Consider the following 19,188-nt stretch of genomic DNA (forward strand, 5'->3'; position numbering starts at 1 on the left):
CTCCATTATTGCCTCCCAGCCATCATTGCCTATCACCTCCATCATTGCCCATCACCTCCATCACTGCCTCCCCACCACCATCATTGCCCATCACCTCCATCACTGCCTCCCCACCATCATTGCCTATCACCTCCATCATTGCCTACCCCACCATCATTGCCCATCACCTCCATCATTCCCTTTCTCACCATCATTGCCCATCACTTCCATCATTGTCTCCCCCACCATCATTGCCCATCACTTACATCATTGCCTCCCCACCACCACCACCATCATTGCCCATCACCTCCATCATTGTCTCCCCCACCACCATCATTGCCCATCACCTCCATCATTGTCTCCCCCCACCAATATCATTGTCCTTCACCACCACACACACACGCAGGCACACACACTCACACACATGCAGGCACACACACACTCACACCTCACCGCAGCTCATCACACACGCAGGCACACACACACACACTCTCACACACATGCAGGCACACACACACTCACACACATGCAGGCACACACTCACACACACACACACGCAGGAATACACACACTCTCACACACACGCAGGCACACAGCAAAGGTCACCTCCCCGCAGCAGCTCATACCAGCAGCCTCTTCCTCACTGGAAGCTTTCTGTCTGAGACAGCACACTGGATGATGATGTCACCCAGCTGGGCTATCTCAGACCGGAAACAGGATGCCGGGAGGTGAGCTGCTCTGTGAGTCTGTGTGCCTGCATGTGTGTGTATGTGTGCGGTGCTGTGTGTGTGCGGTGTGTGTGTACGGTGCTGTGTGTGTGTGTGTGGTGGTGGGGCTTTACATGCGGGCAGTGTTAGCTGCAGCCTGCAGCTAACGCTGCCTGCTATTAAAGAGAAATGGTATTCACACCTCTCCACGCCATAGGGGCGTGGGGAAGCGTGAATATTCATTTTGCTTTAGCAGCGGGGACAGGATCCTGTCTCCAGCTGCTGCTACTGGCACAGGGCGGGCCCCCTTGACTCAGGGGCCCCATAGCCACTGGCTGGGGGCCCCTGGAGGAGTGGGGGCCCTAGGCAGCTGCTGGCCAGTATGCCAGCAGGTGTCAGTGCCTGGGCCCACTGGAGAATCCTCCGCTTCTCCGGTGGGCCAGTCCGAGCCTGTCTGGATGTGAAAAGCTGCTAGAGACATACTCCAAAAGTTGTGCAGCAGGAATTGCAGTAAAAGCCGGTCTTACAAAGAAGTGACTCAGGGGGGCTGAATACAAATACACAGCGCAATTTTCAGATTTATTTTTTACAAATATTTAGAAAACCATGTCTCATTTCCTTTATACTTCACAAATACTACGGTATTTTGTATTGATATATCACATAAAATCCCAATAAAATAAATTTAAGTTTGTGGGTGTAATGTGGAAATGTTCACATGGTATGTATACTTTATAATATTTGGCTGACATTTATTTTCTACTTAAATGATAACCGATTAGTATATACTTGTAATGTACAGCCATATAATCTACTAATATATAACTATATACTCTTTTGCAGACAAAACTGTATTGAATTTTATGCAACATTTTTGGTTGATCTTTGGGTTGCAGGCTGGTTCTTTAATCAAGGTAATTTACCTTTCTTGAGATTGTAAATGCAGTAAATGTTATATTATCAGGAGAGTGTATGATTAGATTGACTGTCATTCCACAGCTCAGTTTCATAAGGTACACATGTTGTAAACGTTTTAACATGTCAAATCTGTCTGTAATATTGTGACGTTCAATATTCCTATAGCATAACAAGGCTCTTCAGCATCTCAAGGAAATTAGATGAAAATCCAGAAAACAGAAGTGGAGACATCTAATTTGTAAATAGCGAAATTGACTCTAATTACTTTAGTCAAAGACGTAGTTAAAAAAAATTCCCCATCTCTATAAGGCAAGAATATTGCATGCATTAGGGTAGGCTCACTTCTGCGCTTAGCAGTCGGTTTTTCGAATTTGATATGTCTTTTTAAAGGGGATTTCCATCCCTGATATTTAAAAAAAAAAAAAAAAAGGAAAGTAAAAAAAAATATATTCCACATTACCAAACTCGAATGGTTTTCTTCTATTGTTGCTAATTGCCTTGACAATCTGTTTGATTCCTTTGCGGGATAGACTTGTGACAGCTGCAGCCAAACTCTCAGTGATCCCTATCTAAACCTGATGGCGATATGACCACTGGGGCCAATTATTGGACACAGTTGTGACCAACACAACACTGATACAGTTAATGATTGGTTTTAGCTGTAAGGCCTGTGCTGCTCCTAGTGATTGGCTGCAGCAGTCATTTGCAGGCTGAGAAAGGAGCTTCAGAGACTGGATAGGGAGGAGTGATAGGGATCAGTGAGTGACTATGCTTTGTTTTTACAGCCTGGTGCATGCTGTTCTGAATTAAATCAAGATGAGAAACCCCTTGAAGGGCCCATGCAGATAGGTGCATGAGAAATCCGCCGAGGTTCATCCAGAAAACTTGAACTACTTTTTTCTTATTTTCATCCGTTTTTCATCCGCCTCTCCATTTTTTACGTCCATATGACATCTGTATGATGTCCGTGTGATATCTATGACACTAGTCACTTCTCATAGCTGAGCTATGAGTCAGGATAGTCAAGAAGTCTGAGGTTAGAAGCCAGGAGGGTCATAAACAGGAGGAGACAAAAGCGTAGTCAAGTAACATTCCGAGGTCAGCATACGAGGAGGATAGCAGATCAAAGTAGAAGGGATTAAACAGACAGATGGTCAGAACAAGGTCCAAGGTCAGGCAACAAAAGATCAACATACAGAACAGAAGGCACAGAGAGAACAAACCACACTTAGCTAAATGTATGTCTGGCAGAGGTCCGGGAAACACAGCTGTTAAGTAGCATGGCAATCACCTGGGATAATGAACACTTGGAGACAGCCATGCCTCTCAGTCTCAGATTGGACAGCCAAACTGTCTATCAAAGCACTAACAGCTTCAGCACGCTCTTGTACCAAATTGGATGGCTGTCACAGGCAATTGGATGTAGAGAAAAATCGTTCATCTGAACAGTGGTGTAAATAACATGGGTCTGTGTGCTGTCCGTGTGCTAGCCAATCAAAATTCGGAAGTCCTATTTATACTCTCGTCTGCATGAGCCCTTAAAGCTGGTTATACACAGCTAATGTCTGAACATATGACTTGTGTTTCAGAACTAGCCTCGCTATTTGGTTTACTATACATCTATGGACGTCACCTCTACTTTTATGGATATATTCAATCCGCTAAGGGCAGGTAAGTTGGTTTAACACTCTAATATTTCTATGTTATACCGTTGTGTCATATTTAGAGACTAATAATAGCACAAAACTTTTGATATAAAAAATATAAGGAAATATTTCCATTATCATTTATATTAATTAGGCTTTTTTTCTGATCTAATTATCTGCACTGATTAGACATCCCTGTGTAGATAGAGATTACAAAGACAACACACGAACTACGTGTATCTACCACTAGAGGGAGCCGATAGGATTATTATTGAGACAGTATAGGCCATTACAAACTAAACTCTTGGGGGGCTCCTATTGCTGCAGACATGCAAAGTCGCACAGAGTCTGTTTGTATAAATGAGCACAACCTCTATGTTTTTGAGCAGTTTTGAGTTTTTGAGGAGGATTTGGAGGTTTGATTCAGTTTTCAGTCCACAAATGCGTAAAACAATTCTGTATGCACATCCCCTTAGATCTAGACGTTTGCAACATCACCACACATTGCGATCTTCCTGTTACTACTGGTGGAGCTACTGCTTTATCTTGCATGTATCATTTGAAAATATTTTTTTTAAATGGGGTTTTATCGTCATAAAAACAATCTCAGCATTTTCAGCAGTCACAATAAGCTGTTTTCTATATCTTGGCAAGTGTGCTTAAAGTGTAGACTTTGGGAGTTTTTCCCGACATATGTTTTAAAGGGAACCTGTCAGCACGATGTTGTAATGTAAAGTAAATACATGGATGTAATTGGGCTGTAATACTGATTATATTGATACTTTTGGTGTAGAAATCCGCTTTGTCGTTCTTTTATATCACCATCTGAAGTTTTCTGCATCCTCTCTGTGATTCCTCAGCCCCCCTGTCTGCCTCCAGTCTGTGAATGGCCCGCTTCCTCTCTTTAAAGGGACACTGTCACCTGAATTTGGAGGGAACAATCTTCAGCCATGGAGGCGGGGTTTTGGGGTTTTTGATTCACCATTTCCTTACCCGCTGGCTGCATGCTGGCTGCAATATTGGATTGAAGTTCATTCTCTGTCCTCCGTAGTACACGCCTGTGCAAGGTAAGATTGCCTTGTGTAGGCGTGTACTATGGAGGACAGAGAATGAACTTCAATCCAATATTGCAGCCAGCATGCAGCCAGCGGGTAAGGAAAGGGTGAATCAAACACCCAAAAACCCCGCCTCCATGGCTGAAGATTGTTCCCTCCAAATTCAGGTGACAGTGTCCCTTTAAGGTGAAACACCTCATTTGGGTTAAACATGTGCTATCTGACGTTCCTCAACATATAACAAGAATTTGGGAGACACAGACCCTTTCAATAGCTTGTCCATGTATTATACTACACCTCCATATAGACAGTATGCGCCGATCTAACGTTTCTGCAAAAAACGCATCAAAAATGCGAAAAAAACGCATGCGGATTTCTGGCAGAAATGTCCGGTTTTTGTCAGGAAATTTCTGCTAGAATATGCTGACGTGTGCACATACCCTAACTGTATAGAAAGTACTGTAGACTGCACTTTCTATTAGCCTCTTTATGGATGGATGCCTGCTGCCAGGTGTATACCTCATGAGAGTATGCATCTGGCATTGCCCACAAATGTAGTGTACACCGCGCCTTTCTTGTCAACTGCCGAGAGCAGATCAGAGATTATGAACACTTTTCAGCTTTCATCTCGCAGCAGTCAGTGTGTGGGAGGAGACGCAGCAGATGTGACAGCACCATGACAGGGAGAGCTGCAGCTGCAGACATGTTTGTAATTAGATAAAGTTCAATCTGATTTATTCACCCTCACACCACATTGGTTATTTTTTATTACTATTATTATGCTTTGCTTATATAGCGCCATCATACCCCACAACGCTTTACAGACATTATTATCACTGTCCCCATTGGGGATCTAAACGCCCTATCATTATTTTTTGGGATGTGTCAGGAAACCAGAGTATCTGCAGAAAACCCATGCAAACACCTTGCAGATGTGGTCCTGGAATTCAAACCCAGAGCTCCAGCACTGCAAAACAGCAGTTCTAACCACTGTGCCGCCATGCTGTTGCTACCAGTTGCTATGAGATGAAAGCTGAAATGTGATCATACTCATCTCTGCTCTACTCTGAGCACTTTGTAATCACGCACAGCTCTGCAGTGAGACCAGTGAGGAGATCAGACTGTCTGCCATTACATGTCTCACACAGGAGAAAGCCTGCTCTAAGCTACTGTTGGTGCGTACTCTTTTTATTTTTACCCCTGTATGTTGCTGTCTTCTTATGATTTGTCAACATTAAGCAGGGGAAGAATTACATGCCCCAAAAGGCATATAACGCACAGTTGAACTATAACAAACTTTATAAGCTAGAGGATAAATTAAAGAATAAAAAACAAGCTTTACTAAGCTCTGCAGAGATTATTCCATAATGTGACCAGTTTACAATGCTAAAACTGGTGGAATATTTTCCTTAAGAGGTGTAACATATAGAGACCTTATTCAGTGACACATCAGATGTGGTTCTCGTATATATTAGTTCTTTTCTAAAAATTTGCATCTGGAAACACCATCGAGGCACAGTGATCTATTTCTATGAGCATGCAACAAGATCTAATTCTGTCATTGATGTGGCGGCTGTAGTCACCATAGTTCTTCTTTGTTATATGTCCAGTTATCGGATATGGCTAATACCAGTTTTGTCACTTTTCCACTAGGCTCAAGGGATTCTCTGTGTGCAAGATGGCACTGATTCTGCTGCTGGTCATGTCTGTGACGGGACTCACTAACAGTCTCCTGGACAAATACATTCACCTGAACCTACTGAATAAAATCCGGCACAGAGTCCTAGGCTAAGGAGAAGGACAACATGGTTGCTTTTTATAATCATTATTATCATTTTAGACTTATTTTGAGAATATCTTATGCATGTAGTAACTTTTTTACAGACTGACATTTATTATATGGCATTTTGGTGCCTGGTATTTTGATTACTATCAACTCCAAATTGTTTGCAAGTTTTCTTGTTGCAATGGTTTGCTTTGAACAAGGGGAGTTTGCAGGTTACATAGTTCCAGTCACCAGTCTAAAGATGCGTTTACGCTTACTGACGTACGTTTTTAAGTAACCACCAATGGGCGGCCATTTAATAGATTGTTTAGATAGGCCTACCGCACTTCCGATGCAATCGCTAAAAGATCTTTCTGTGCACATCGAACATCATTCTCGGCAGCGCCTTTTGTTTATACAGGTCGACGAGCTACCAAGAACGATGAATTTTCAGGAAGCTTTTTGAGAATTAAAGGTGTATTTCCATCTCCAAGATCCTATCCCAATACGTAGCAGGAGTAATAATAATAATATTAGCAAATACCTCCAATTAGACATATAGTATATTTCTTCTGATAAGCTATGTTGCTTACTCCATGTGTAGGGTATTGCAGTATTTTAGATACCAATGGTTATGACCACTTACAACTAACTGTCACTATATGAATGGTCATAACCATTGATACCTAGGCTTCTACAATGCCCTGCCCATGGTGTAAGAGACATAGTGAATCAGAAGAACTATACTACATTTCTAATTTCAGGTATTTGCTAATATTATTATTATTATTATTACACCTACTATATATTGGGATAGGATCTTGGAGATGGGAATACCCTTTAAAAACCTTGAATCAGGGCCGTAGTGTTCATCATCCTCATGAATGTAGAAGAAGAGGGTCTGAATAATAGTTAATAAAGGAGGAAGAACAAGAGTCTTGAAAATTTGTATTCTACCTCATGGCATTTTCATTGATTCAGTGCTGTTACTCACAATGGTTACATGCAATTATTGAAAGGGCCACATGGAAAACCTTGTGTAGCTGTCTCAGGTCTTATATAGTTCTTTTTTAATTTTAATTAATTATAATTAATTATAAGTGTGTGAAGAAGAAAAAACAACTATATGCCTACCTATTAGATATTAGCATATATTACTTTGTAATTAAGAGCAGGCACAGAATATACTATATTGAAAGCAATAATTTGCTGTCCTTAGGGCACCCTCCCTCCCCAACATGTTTCGCCACATTCATTGTGTCATCAGGGGTCTGAGACACCAACAAAATGGATCATTCAATACTGAATAAGTTCAGCGGGCACATAGTTTATTTTTATATATTTTTTTTCTTCTTCACCCACTTACAGAATTTACATTCATGGCAATATATAAACTTAAAATATGTAATATTTTATATAAAAAAAATATATACAAATTTCCAAATAAAATAAAAGTTAGATCTTAATATAAGGACCTGTTAGTGAAAGGCTGAACTAGAGGGGCCCTTTTAGTAATGCATGGCATTTGGAAATATTTCCCTTCTCAGGAAACCTTTACATTATCTATAATTTTTGAGTTCATGTATTTTTAATTTGTGAACGTGACAAAAGTAAAAATCCTGTATGCATTAGTGGTTATACAACATACATTAAATGAATTTATTCTGGCATCAACTGATACATTGGATAAATGTATTCACTTCAGGTTTTCAGGAAACGTCATAGAAGAACCTTTACATAGAGGAGACCGTTAAAAATTATCTCAAGATTATTGCAGCAAAAATCATCTACTGTCACTCAATTATATTTCTCTTGCCGTACTGAGATTACTTTATATTAGTTGTGTGGCAACAATTGCTCAAAAATCAAAATCGATGTCCAATTCGTATTGCTCAAGTGGAAAGTACCTAGTCTGGAAAAACCGTATCAGCAGACGTTAGTTTCAGTAGGATAAATGGAGGTATCTACTGTATATTACTATATAGGTTTCTATAGTAACCTTTTCTTGTTAGAGATGTATTTAAATTAGGTTTGTGTAATACCCTAAAAATGTTATTCTAATAGGCTCATTACAGCTACAAAACTGCCCTCCAAAAGGCTAAAGAGGGCACTGATGGACACTGAAGACTCGCAGAAGTCCTTACTGCTGATTGACTGAAGGTATATGGTTAATTGCGAATGGACATGACTTAATGAGGACCTGGCACCAAAAATGACAAGTTTTTCTACTAATTTATTTTTTCTGCTCTTGAGTATTTTTTTTAAGCGGCCATATAGTTTCAGAGCTATGGGCATTTTCATATAGTGCTAATATTTTATGGTCTTTTCTGATCGGATATGGCTCACATGACTCTCTGGGGATGTGTATTTATTTGTACCTGTATTATTAATTTGTGAGCAAAGCCGCCTTGAAGAAGACCATAAAAATTAGCACTAAATATAAAGACCCATAATTCTGAAACCGTATGCAGATTAAAAGAAGCACTCCTCCTCCCATCAAAATGTTTATCCTCTTAATAGTTTACTGTCATCATACTATATACATATAGGAGGACAACGGGAGTTTTTAGAAAAAGATATATATTTATTAAAAAACTAGTAAAAAAAAAAAAATATTAACACACAATTAAAAAACACCAATGAAACATACCAGAGGGACATACATGTAGATATATATAAAGTGTGGACCAAATGTAACCATACTCAAAATATGACACAAATAAGATCCTAAATCTCCTAAGCGACCCCCAGGAGCGGAGAAAAATACCTCCTAATGGCAAAACAACCTACACACCCCACGTCCTGCAAGTATAGCCACTGTGGCTGTGTGCATGTGGGAAGGTAATGAATGCAATAAAGGGAGACACATCCTACCGCAAACAAGGGTGGAGATAAAGTGTGTCCCAGGGAACCATATGTGTCTAACACCAAAAATCACTGTAGAAATCTCTCCTGGGACCACACATAAACCAAGGATCTTACCACATGAAGATGCCCCCTGGATTGGGCGCTACCCCCGACGCACGTTTCGCTGCCGTTATACTGCTTTCTCAAGGGGATCCCCTTGAGAAAGCATCCCCTTGAGAAAGCAGTATAACGGCAGCGAAACGTGCGTCGGGGGTAGCGCCCAATCCAGGGGGCATCTTCATGTGGTAAGATCCTTGGTTTATGTGTGGTCCCAGGAGAGATTTCTACAGTGATTTTTGGTGTTAGACACATATGGTTCCTGGGACACACTTTATCTCCACCCTTGTTTGCGGTAGGATGTGTCTCCCTTTATTGCATTCATTACCTTCCCACATGCACACAGCCACAGTGGCTATACTTGCAGGACGTGGGGTGTGTAGGTTGTTTTGCCATTAGGAGGTATTTTTCTCCGCTCCTGGGGGTCGCTTAGGAGATTTAGGATCTTATTTGTGTCATATTTTGAGTATGGTTACATTTGGTCCACACTTTATATATATCTACATGTATGTCCCTCTGGTATGTTTCATTGGTGTTTTTTAATTGTGTGTTAATATTTTTTTTTTTACTAGTTTTCTAATAAATATGTATCTTTTTCTAAAAACTCCCGTTGTCCTCCTATATGTATATCGTTATATGGGGAGTAGCTTGTGAAGTGAGCCGAGATATGTTCTCTGGCCACTGTTCTATTATGAGTCTGGGTTTATTTGGTGTGTCATCATACTATACAGCACTGTGTACTTACAATTGCTAATTTTTCCTTTCTACTAAGCTAATTCTTTTCCATTAGGTCTATGACATCACGTCACGTAAAAACTGACGAGCTGAATCCTTGTAAGCTCTATGTAGAAACAAGAGGTCAATTTTCCCAGCATGACTCATGAGCCACTGCAAAAGTCCCTGACAGGGAGGATAAGAGCAGCTGGGTCAGGAGTTGAAGAGGGGAATGATAAAGGCAGGGACAAGATACTTCCTGTCTCTACATAGAGAAGGGGTCAAGGGGAAAGACAAGAATTAGTAGCTGGGTAGAAATGCAAAATGAGCAATTGTAAGTACACAGTGCTGTATAATATGATGACTGTAATATAGTAAGAGGATAAAAACTTTGATGGGAAGGAGGAGTACTTCTTTAAAAAATATTAAAATAGAATACTCAGAAGAGCTGCATAAATAAAATAACAAAAACTGCCCACTTTGACCTTGTGACAGGTCCTCTTTAATTACCACGATGGAGTAAAAGACAGTCTAACATGATGCCTTAATGCCAATCAGCAGCAGTGACAGGGACCAAATAATTCCAGCAGCTTCTCCACAGAAGTAGAAAGTGTTTTTTTTTTTTTTTTGGGAACCCCACCTGTTATGATGCGGTGGTTTAGGAGCAACATGGAACGAGCTCTGAAGGAAGTGGTAACTGTACTGACCGCAGTCCCTAAGCTCAACACAACACTAGAAGTAGCCGTGGGGTGCTCCTAACTCTCCCTAGGCACCTCGTTACCGCCTATGAGCTAACTACCCCTAAAGATAGAAGCAGGAAAACTATCTTGCCTCAGAGAAAATCCCCAAAGGATAGATTAGCCCCCCACAAATAATGACTGTGAGTGGAGAGGGAAAAGACATACACAGAATGAAACCAGGATGAGCACAGGAGGCCAGTCTAACTTGATAGATAGGACAGGATGGAATACTGTGCGGTCAGTATAAAACACTACAAAAATCCACGCAGAGTTTACTAAAAATCTCCACACCTGACTAAAGGTGTGGAGGGTAAATCTGCTTCCCAGAGCTTCCAGCAAGACAGAATTAATTCATACTGATAACGCTGGACAAACATAGAAGCACAGAACGGATAAGTCCACAAACTGTGAACAGAAAAGAGCAAGCAAAAACTTTGCAGAACTGGTAAGGATAACAGGGAACTCCAAAGAGATGTGAATCCAACCAGGAACCATTTACAAGTGGCACTAGCTGAAGGACAAAGCCAGGCATAAATAGCCGAGCAGAAAAGACGATCAGTGGAAGCAGCTGAAGACAGCTAACTCCAAGGAGCAGCCATACCACTGGAAACCACAAGAGGGAGCCCAAGAGCAGAACTCACAAAAGTGCCACTTACAACCACCGGAGGGAGCCCAAGAGCGGAATTCACAATACCCACCACCATTTGACAGTTTTTGGTGTCAGTTCAGTGCGTATCATTTTACTCAATGGGCCCGAATATCAAAGCCTTCAATCCAGAATTCTGTTGAAAAAGTTTTGAAAGTTGTAAAATTTTGAGTCGGACCAAACTTTTGCGACTTTTGCTGGTTTCACGTCAGTTTCTCCCAGTTGCCCACAAAATGGGGGAAGAAACACCAGGGCGGTAGCTTGTTGAACAATGGCTTTCGCTACACCACAAATATTACTCCAGGAGGGACTGAAGTAAGATTTGTGGTGAGGCGCACCCAGTGGTATACTCCACTCATCCAGTGCTCCTGAGTCATGATGAGGCGTACACCACTTTATGAATCAGGAGAGTATGACTCCAGTATAGCTCTTCATCAAGACCAGCTTGAACAACACTGGTCTTGATGAGTTGGGCCCAATGTTTCTATTGGGGCATCATAATAGATAACTCTTACAGTGACGTTCTCTTGATTGTAAGCAGATGTGATTGTAAATAACTTTTTTTGATTTCCCACTTAATCTCCTGAACACGATCACTCATCTGAGGGAAGAATAGAAATGCTTCATGAAATGATTTACTAAAAAGAAAACTCCATTTTTTGTTCAAGATAAAGTCAACATAAAATGCAGACAAAACCTCATTCAGATGTCCTTTTTCTCGCATACGAGAAAAACGGACCAATTACTTTGATCAGGGCATGATCATAAGAGTGAGTGTCGGAAGAGTAGTCTGAGTGTCGGAAGAGTGGTCTGCGTGTCGGAAGAGTGGTCTGCGTGTCGGAAGAGTGGTCTGAGTGTCATCCGCCTGACTGCCGCCTGTACCTGGCTGTAGAATAGCATGTCACCAGAAAAATGTCACCAGGAGAATGGCACAGACATTGTTTTCGGAGCCTAACGGAGACCACCAGAGTGGCATGTGCTGGATCCGAAAGGATGCTGTGGGGGCGAATCATAGAATGGTAGAGTTGGAAGGGACCTCCTGGGTCATCTGGTCCAACCCCCTGCTCAAAGCAGGATTCACTAAATCATCCCAGACAGATGTCTGTCCAGCCTCTGTTTGAAGACTTCATTGAAGGAGAACCCACCTTCTCTTGTGGTAGCCTGTTACACTCATAGATCACCCTAACTGTCAAAAAGTTTTTACTAATATCTAATCTGTGTCTCCTCCCATTCAGTTTCATCCCATTGCTTCTAGTCTTTCCTTTGCCACCCTTTATTATTTTTAATCAATCCATGCCTAAAACCAAATATTTTCCAGATGGACAACCCCTGTAAGTCTTTTATATGTAGGAATTTTCAGTTTTCTGCTTAGTTTTAGGTTGACGTCTTGTAGACTTAGAGACTGATTACTTCTATAGAGTTATGGCCTCACGTTATAATTAATTCACAACCAAATAACATCATAGCTTGAGGGACTGTACTTTGCTAGATTTATTCATATCTTTCTTATATCCTGATTTTGAACTGTACGTCATTTTTTTCTAGTCTTCATATTAGAAGATAAAAGTCAGAATTCTGCAAGTTTCTCTTAGGGTATGCACAAGTTTCCTTTAAGCACTAAAAATCAACAAATAATGAATGTATGCACAACAATGTCAAAACGACCTGCTGTGCACATACACGCTCCGTCTTTTGAAAATCTGTTAACCGCTTTAGACTGAAAGAAGGCTTTAAAAGAAGTGACCAGACCATTCTTCAGGCGGCTTCTGCTTGTAAACCTCCAATATTTTATATGTAGAATATAAAAAAGAAAACGATGACATAGAATATGCTTCAGGAAAAACACGGCCTCCGATGGATTGCACTGAACTGCCTAGAGATAAGAAACATGCAATTAAAGCAAAGTATTTGTAAAGATATTCTGCATTTGTGGGTAAATAAGTTGCACACCTATACACCTAGGCCAAAATTCTGTGCTCAGGGACTGTCAGAATATGAAATGTATTTTGGCATCATATTTCACAATACCACTATTTATGCTATGGCAGCTTCTCACATTTATTTCATATTAATTTTCTGCCATATATGTGTTTGTTGTCACTGTCCCCAAAACACCAGCATATCTGCCTAATGGCCTGAATTATATATTATCTGTATGGAGAGCTATACAGGTTTCACTGCAGGGTTTTTCTTAATTTTTGAAACACTACATTTTTTGTAATGAAATTCCCACTCTGGGAAATTGAGAATGCTTTTTTTTTTGTTTTCTTTTACGTTTTATTTTACTATAGTCATTCAAGCATTTTATGTATTCCGGCTGATATAATAGTGTGTGCCCTTTATTAAACTGTTATACCCAGGTATTGCTGAGCTGTCACGTATTTCATTAATAGAAGCATGATATTGTAATATTCATTATTATTGAATAAATTAAACTTTCCTATCTGACTGTGTAGCACAATGAGATTTGTTTAATGAAAAAAAAATGCAAAATTATTACTAAATTGTCTATCTTAAAATAACCTCAATGTCATTGTTGATTTTTTTTGAACGCACAGATAAAATCAGGAAGGTCTATGGTCGGTCGCTTCATTTATGTGGACAGTACGCGTAGCATTTTACTTCTGCTTGCACTGATGTACAGGATATTGGACAAGGTAAAATCGACCAATTTGTTGGACAGGATCGGTGAGGAAGCCTTCAATAACAAGAGCAGGAGGAGAACCTGTAATCCCCGAAATCTAAGACACACTGGATAGTTAATGGAACTGTTAGGGAAGTACAGCTGCTGGTGTTGCGGCAGGCTCTGTGTGCTGGCCTGTCAATCATACGACTACAAATCAATTCAAACCCCTGGAATCAGGAGCCACTGCTGATATGCTACTTACATTACTATAGGAGGGTTTCTAGCAAGAGTTACCTAATGCATGCAATGTCACGGTTCAGTATTGGGACATAGATGTAATATCGCAAAAAGGTTGCAATATAGATAAATCCGTATAGAAAGAAGCAAGTGCTTGACTGTCCAGCCTATTGATAAGTGCCAGAGGATGACGCTTGTATGCCTTACACACAGTCTTAACCCATTCCAGATGAATGAAAGTATAAAAATGTCAAGTCTTGTGACTGACAATACACGGTGCACTCACTCATGCCAGTCCTTGAGGGTTCAGATCAAGCAAAGAAGGGTCTGCTGTGAAGTAGATCCATTGCGGGACGGTCCTCCCGTTTGCTCCCTTGACCCATGCTAGTCAGATGGTAGTGCTCTACAGCCAGAAGCGCTCCTGTACCTTGGGACGTACAATTCGTGTGTAGGAAAGAGGTACGACATCACTTGACAAAGGCTTCAGGGTCTCCATGCAGCCACAAGCATTTAGGCCAGTCTCACACGTCCAGATAATTCCGGTACCGGAAAAATCGGTACCGGAATTATCCGTGTCCGTGTGCTTATGTTGAACATCAGTGTGGCACACGTGCAGCAGCCGTGTGCCGACTGAGGACCACACGAACCGTGCAGGAGACAGCGCTAGAGTTAAGCGCTGTCCCCTGCGTGCGGTGCTGAAGCCGGTATTCATCCCTTCTTCCCAGCAGCGTTCGCTGGAAAGAAGGAATGAATAATCTTTTTTTAAATTTATTTTTGTTTTTAAAATAAAGTTGCCGGTAATCTGCCCCCTCCTACCCCCTGTGCGCCCCACCGCTGGCATTAAAATGCTTACCCAGCTCCCTCGGCGCTTACATCCTTTCAGCGTCGCTGCTTGTCCTGTATGAGCGGTCACGTGGTGCCGCTTATTACAGTAATGAATATGCGGCTCCACCCCTATGGGGTGGGAGGGGGCAGATTACCGGTAACTTTATTTTAAAAACAAAGATAAATAAAAAAAAAAGATTATTCATTCCTTCTTTCCAGCAAAAGCTGCTGGAGAGAAGAAATGAATGGGGCTTCAGCACCACACGCGGGGGGGGGGGGGGGGACAGCGCTTACAGTAGCGCTGTCTCCTGCACGGCACACGGACTGCACACGGACAACATCCATGTGCAGTACGTGTTTTACACGGACCCATTGACTTTAATGGGTCCGTGTGATCCGTGCGCTCCCATGAACACTGACATGTCTCCGTGTTTTCCAAATGGACACACGGTCCATGAAAACACGCTGACATGTGCAGAGACACATTGATTTTAATGTGTCTACGTGAGTCAGTGTCTCCGGTACGTGAGGAAACTGTCACCACACGTACCGGAGCCACTGACGTGTGAAACCGTCCTTAGAAGGAAGCACAGTTTTTCTTCCTGAGGGTGTGGCCCATCCAGAAGTAACAGCCTTATATATCCTAAACTATGTCCACATCCAATGAGCGCAACAAAGAGAAGGAAGAGAACTCTGCCAGAAAAGTATGAAGGTGAAGATATAATGAATACAATGTTTAAAAAGTTGAAGTTCTTTTGATTTTAGTTAAAATAAATGAATGAAAAATGAATAAGCACCCGCAGTTGTCCCATATGGCACTTCTATGATTGCTTAAAAAGCAAAAAAAAAAAAAAGGGAAATAATAAAATTAACATGGCAAATTGTAAAATTTGGCAAAAACCAAGTGAAAACCGCGTAAAAATAATGTATGAAGTATGTACAAATTCAGCAGTCGCAGGTCTATATGAATTTCTAATTGCAAAAAATCCCATTTGGTTCATGTTGGGAAATGCAGATCATAAATTAGTTATGCGTGTACAGTGGGGCAAAAAAGTATTTAGTCAGTCAGCAATAGTGCAAGTTCCACCACTTAAAAAGATGAGAGGCGTCTGTAATTTACATGATAGGTAGACCTCAACTATGGGAGACAAACTGAGAAAAAAAAATCCAGAAAATCACATTGTCTGTTTTTTTATCATTTTTTTTGCATTTTATGGTGGAAAATAAGTATTTGGTCAGAAACAAACAATCAAGATTTCTGGCTCTCACAGACCTGTAACTTCTTCTTTAAGAGTCTCCTCTTTCTTCCACTCATTACCTTTAGTAATGGCACCTGTTTAAACTTGTTATCAGTATAAAAAGACACCTGAGCACACCCTCAAACAGTCTGACTCCAAACTCCACTATGGTGAAGACCAAAGAGCTGTCAAAGGACACCAGAAACAAAATTGTAGCCCTGCACCAGGCTGGGAAGACTGAATCTGCAATAGCCAACCAGCTTGGAGTGAAGAAATCAACAGTGGGAGCAATAATTAGAAAATGGAAGACATACAAGACCACTGATAATCTCCCTCGATCTGGGGCTCCACGCAAAATCCCACCCCGTGGGGTCAGAATGATCACAAGAACGGTGAGCAAAAATCCCAGAACCACGCGGGGGGACCTAGTGAATGAACTGCAGAGAGCTGGGACCAATGTAACAAGGCCTACCATAAGTAACACACTACGCCACCATGGACTCAGATCCTGCAGTGCCAGACGTGTCCCACTGCTTAAGCCAGTACATGTCCGGGCCCGTCTGAAGTTTGCTAGAGAGCATTTGGATGATCCAGAGGAGTTTTGGGAGAATGTCCTATGGTCTGATGAAACCAAACTGGAACTGTTTGGTAGAAACACAACTTGTCGTGTTTGGAGGAAAAAGAATACTGAGTTGCATCCATCAAACACCATACCTACTGTAAAGCATGGTGGTGGAAACATCATGCTTTGGGGCTGTTTCTCTGCAAAGGGGCCAGGACGACTGATCCGGGTACATGAAAGAATGAATGGGGCCATGTATCGTGAGATTTTGAGTGCAAACCTCCTTCCATCAGCAAGGGCATTGAAGATGAAACGTGGCTGGGTCTTTCAACATGACAATGATCCAAAGCACACCGCCAGGGCAACGAAGGAGTGGCTTCGTAAGAAGCATTTCAAGGTCCTGGAGTGGCCAGTCTCCAGATCTCAACCCTATAGAAAACCTTTGGAGGGAGTTGAAAGTCCGTGTTGCCAAGCGAAAAGCCAAAAACATCACTGCTCTAGAGGAGATCTGCATGGAGGAATGGGCCAACATACCAACAACAGTGTGTGGCAACCTTGTGAAGACTTACAGAAAACGTTTGACCTCTGTCATTGCCAACAAAGGATATATTACAAAGTATTGAGATGAAATTTTGTTTCTGACCAAATACTTATTTTCCACCATAATATGCAAATAAAATGTTAAAAAAACAGACAATGTGATTTTCTGGATTTTTTTTCTCAGTTTGTCTCCCATAGCTGAGGTCTACCTATGATGTAAATTACAGACGCCTCTCATCTTTTTAAGTGGTGGAACTTGCACTAATGCTGACTGACTAAATACTTTTTTGCCCCACTGTATATACACACAAGTGTGTACTCAATAGATTAAACCAAGTGAATGGATGGTGACCAATTAGTTTTGAACACGTATAAAAAAATTTTTTTAAATTCTGGAATTGGAGAAAATTATTATTTTTTTTTAAAAAAAAAAAAAGCATAACCTTTGATTACATGATTCAACCCTTTAAGGGCTAGACTGCCCAGTGTAAAAATCAACTAGGATTCTATCCTGGACTTTTTTAATATATATTTTTATACAAACATCAATATATACATACCTGCTCAAGAAGCAATGGACACCATCCATTCGCTTGGTTTAATCTATTGAGTACAACACTTATGTGTAAGTACATAGACGCATAACTAATTTAGAATCTACGGTACATTTCCCAACACAACCCAAATGGGATTTTTTGCAGTTAGAATTTTATCTATATTGTAACATTTCTGCAATGTTATATGTGTCCCAATACTAAACCGTGGCATTTTATGCATTAATTCTTGCTAGAAATCCTCCTATAGTAATGTTAGTAGCATCTGTGCAATGGCTCCTGATTCCATCAGCGCAGTAGTGGTTTGAATAGATTTTTAGAACTTATAATACTTACATGTCATATATGTCCCCAGTATGTTAAAATAATATGAAGCAGCCAACCACTTTCAGATACAATCAGGGCAAGATAAAGAATGTGTCCCTTCATACCTCCCAATAATTTGGCCACAACAAGAGCAGCTCTTGCTTTTTCTGGCTGTGCTGTCGACAGGGTGATACTGCTGATGTCATGCTGATTGACAGCCGACTCCCTGCAGTTATGCAGCTGGGAGCTGGCTGTCAATCAGCATGACATCGGCATACACACCCCATCAACAAAGCAGAGTGGAAGAGAAGATGCTGCTCTCTCAACGTGACATCACCAGAAGCCGCAGGGGCGGTCCGTGACTGCTCTGAGCCGGCAGAGATCAGCGATGGGTACAACAGAAACTACCTGCCTGTAAGTTCTTGGATCCCCCCCAAAAGTCCCGGATAACCCCTGTAAAAGCAAACTATACATTACATGGACAAAGTATTTGCCTTGAGGATCAGCTACCAGTTTAACCATACTGGGAGAACTGGTTCTTTCTGCCCATAACAAGGAGTCCACACAACTGTTCTGTTTGTATAACATTTTATTTTTCATCAAAAGTGGTATGCCAATATCACCTTTTCTACAGCCCAAGAATCTACAATTTCAAGAAACAACCCAATAAAAAAAAAAAAAATCAGTAAGCTAAAAAAAAATCCAAAAGAAAAATATGATCTGAACGGTGGAGGTCGATGTAAGATAAACAGTACAAAATAAAAATTTGATGTTATTTGAAGTGCAATACCACTGCATCGATGATGAGATAGAGAAAGAAATAAAAATACTCTATTTTAAACAAACAGTATTTATATATATATAATTATATATATATTTTATTTTATTTATATATTTGTACAGACATTAGACCCAGTGATATCCGCAGTATCGTAAAAAGATATTTACAAATAAGCATTATTTTTTCAAACATTTACATCAGCACCTTAGATAAAAAAAAAAGAAACATAATTTGTCTTATATATTACTTGGTCCCGATGTGGAGAGTATTTGGAGGAAGCTTTACAATGACAACAGACGTAATCTACTTTTATCCACACCCATCTGTCTATCTGATACTTATACAAAAATGAACTTTCTAGCCGAACATCGGAACATAGTACAGG

The 19,188-nt window shown here is 40.8% G+C and overlaps 1 protein-coding gene across 1 annotated transcript in view; it reads left to right on the forward strand.

Annotated features, from left to right (window-relative positions):
- MGST2 (microsomal glutathione S-transferase 2) overlaps positions 1–7,748 on the forward strand; it is a 58,011-nt gene extending 50,263 nt beyond the window's left edge. The window contains exons 3-5 of the mRNA XM_069743973.1: positions 1,530–1,600; positions 3,194–3,275; positions 5,959–7,748. Coding sequence (XP_069600074.1) covers positions 1,530–1,600; positions 3,194–3,275; positions 5,959–6,097 — 292 coding nt within the window. The 3' untranslated portion in view covers positions 6,098–7,748. The remainder of the gene's footprint in view (positions 1–1,529; positions 1,601–3,193; positions 3,276–5,958) is intronic.
- Positions 7,749–19,188: the final 11,440 nt, after the last annotated feature.

Source organism: Ranitomeya imitator, chromosome 1 (assembly GCF_032444005.1).
Source record: "Ranitomeya imitator isolate aRanImi1 chromosome 1, aRanImi1.pri, whole genome shotgun sequence".
Lineage (NCBI taxonomy): Eukaryota > Metazoa > Chordata > Amphibia > Anura > Dendrobatidae > Ranitomeya > Ranitomeya imitator.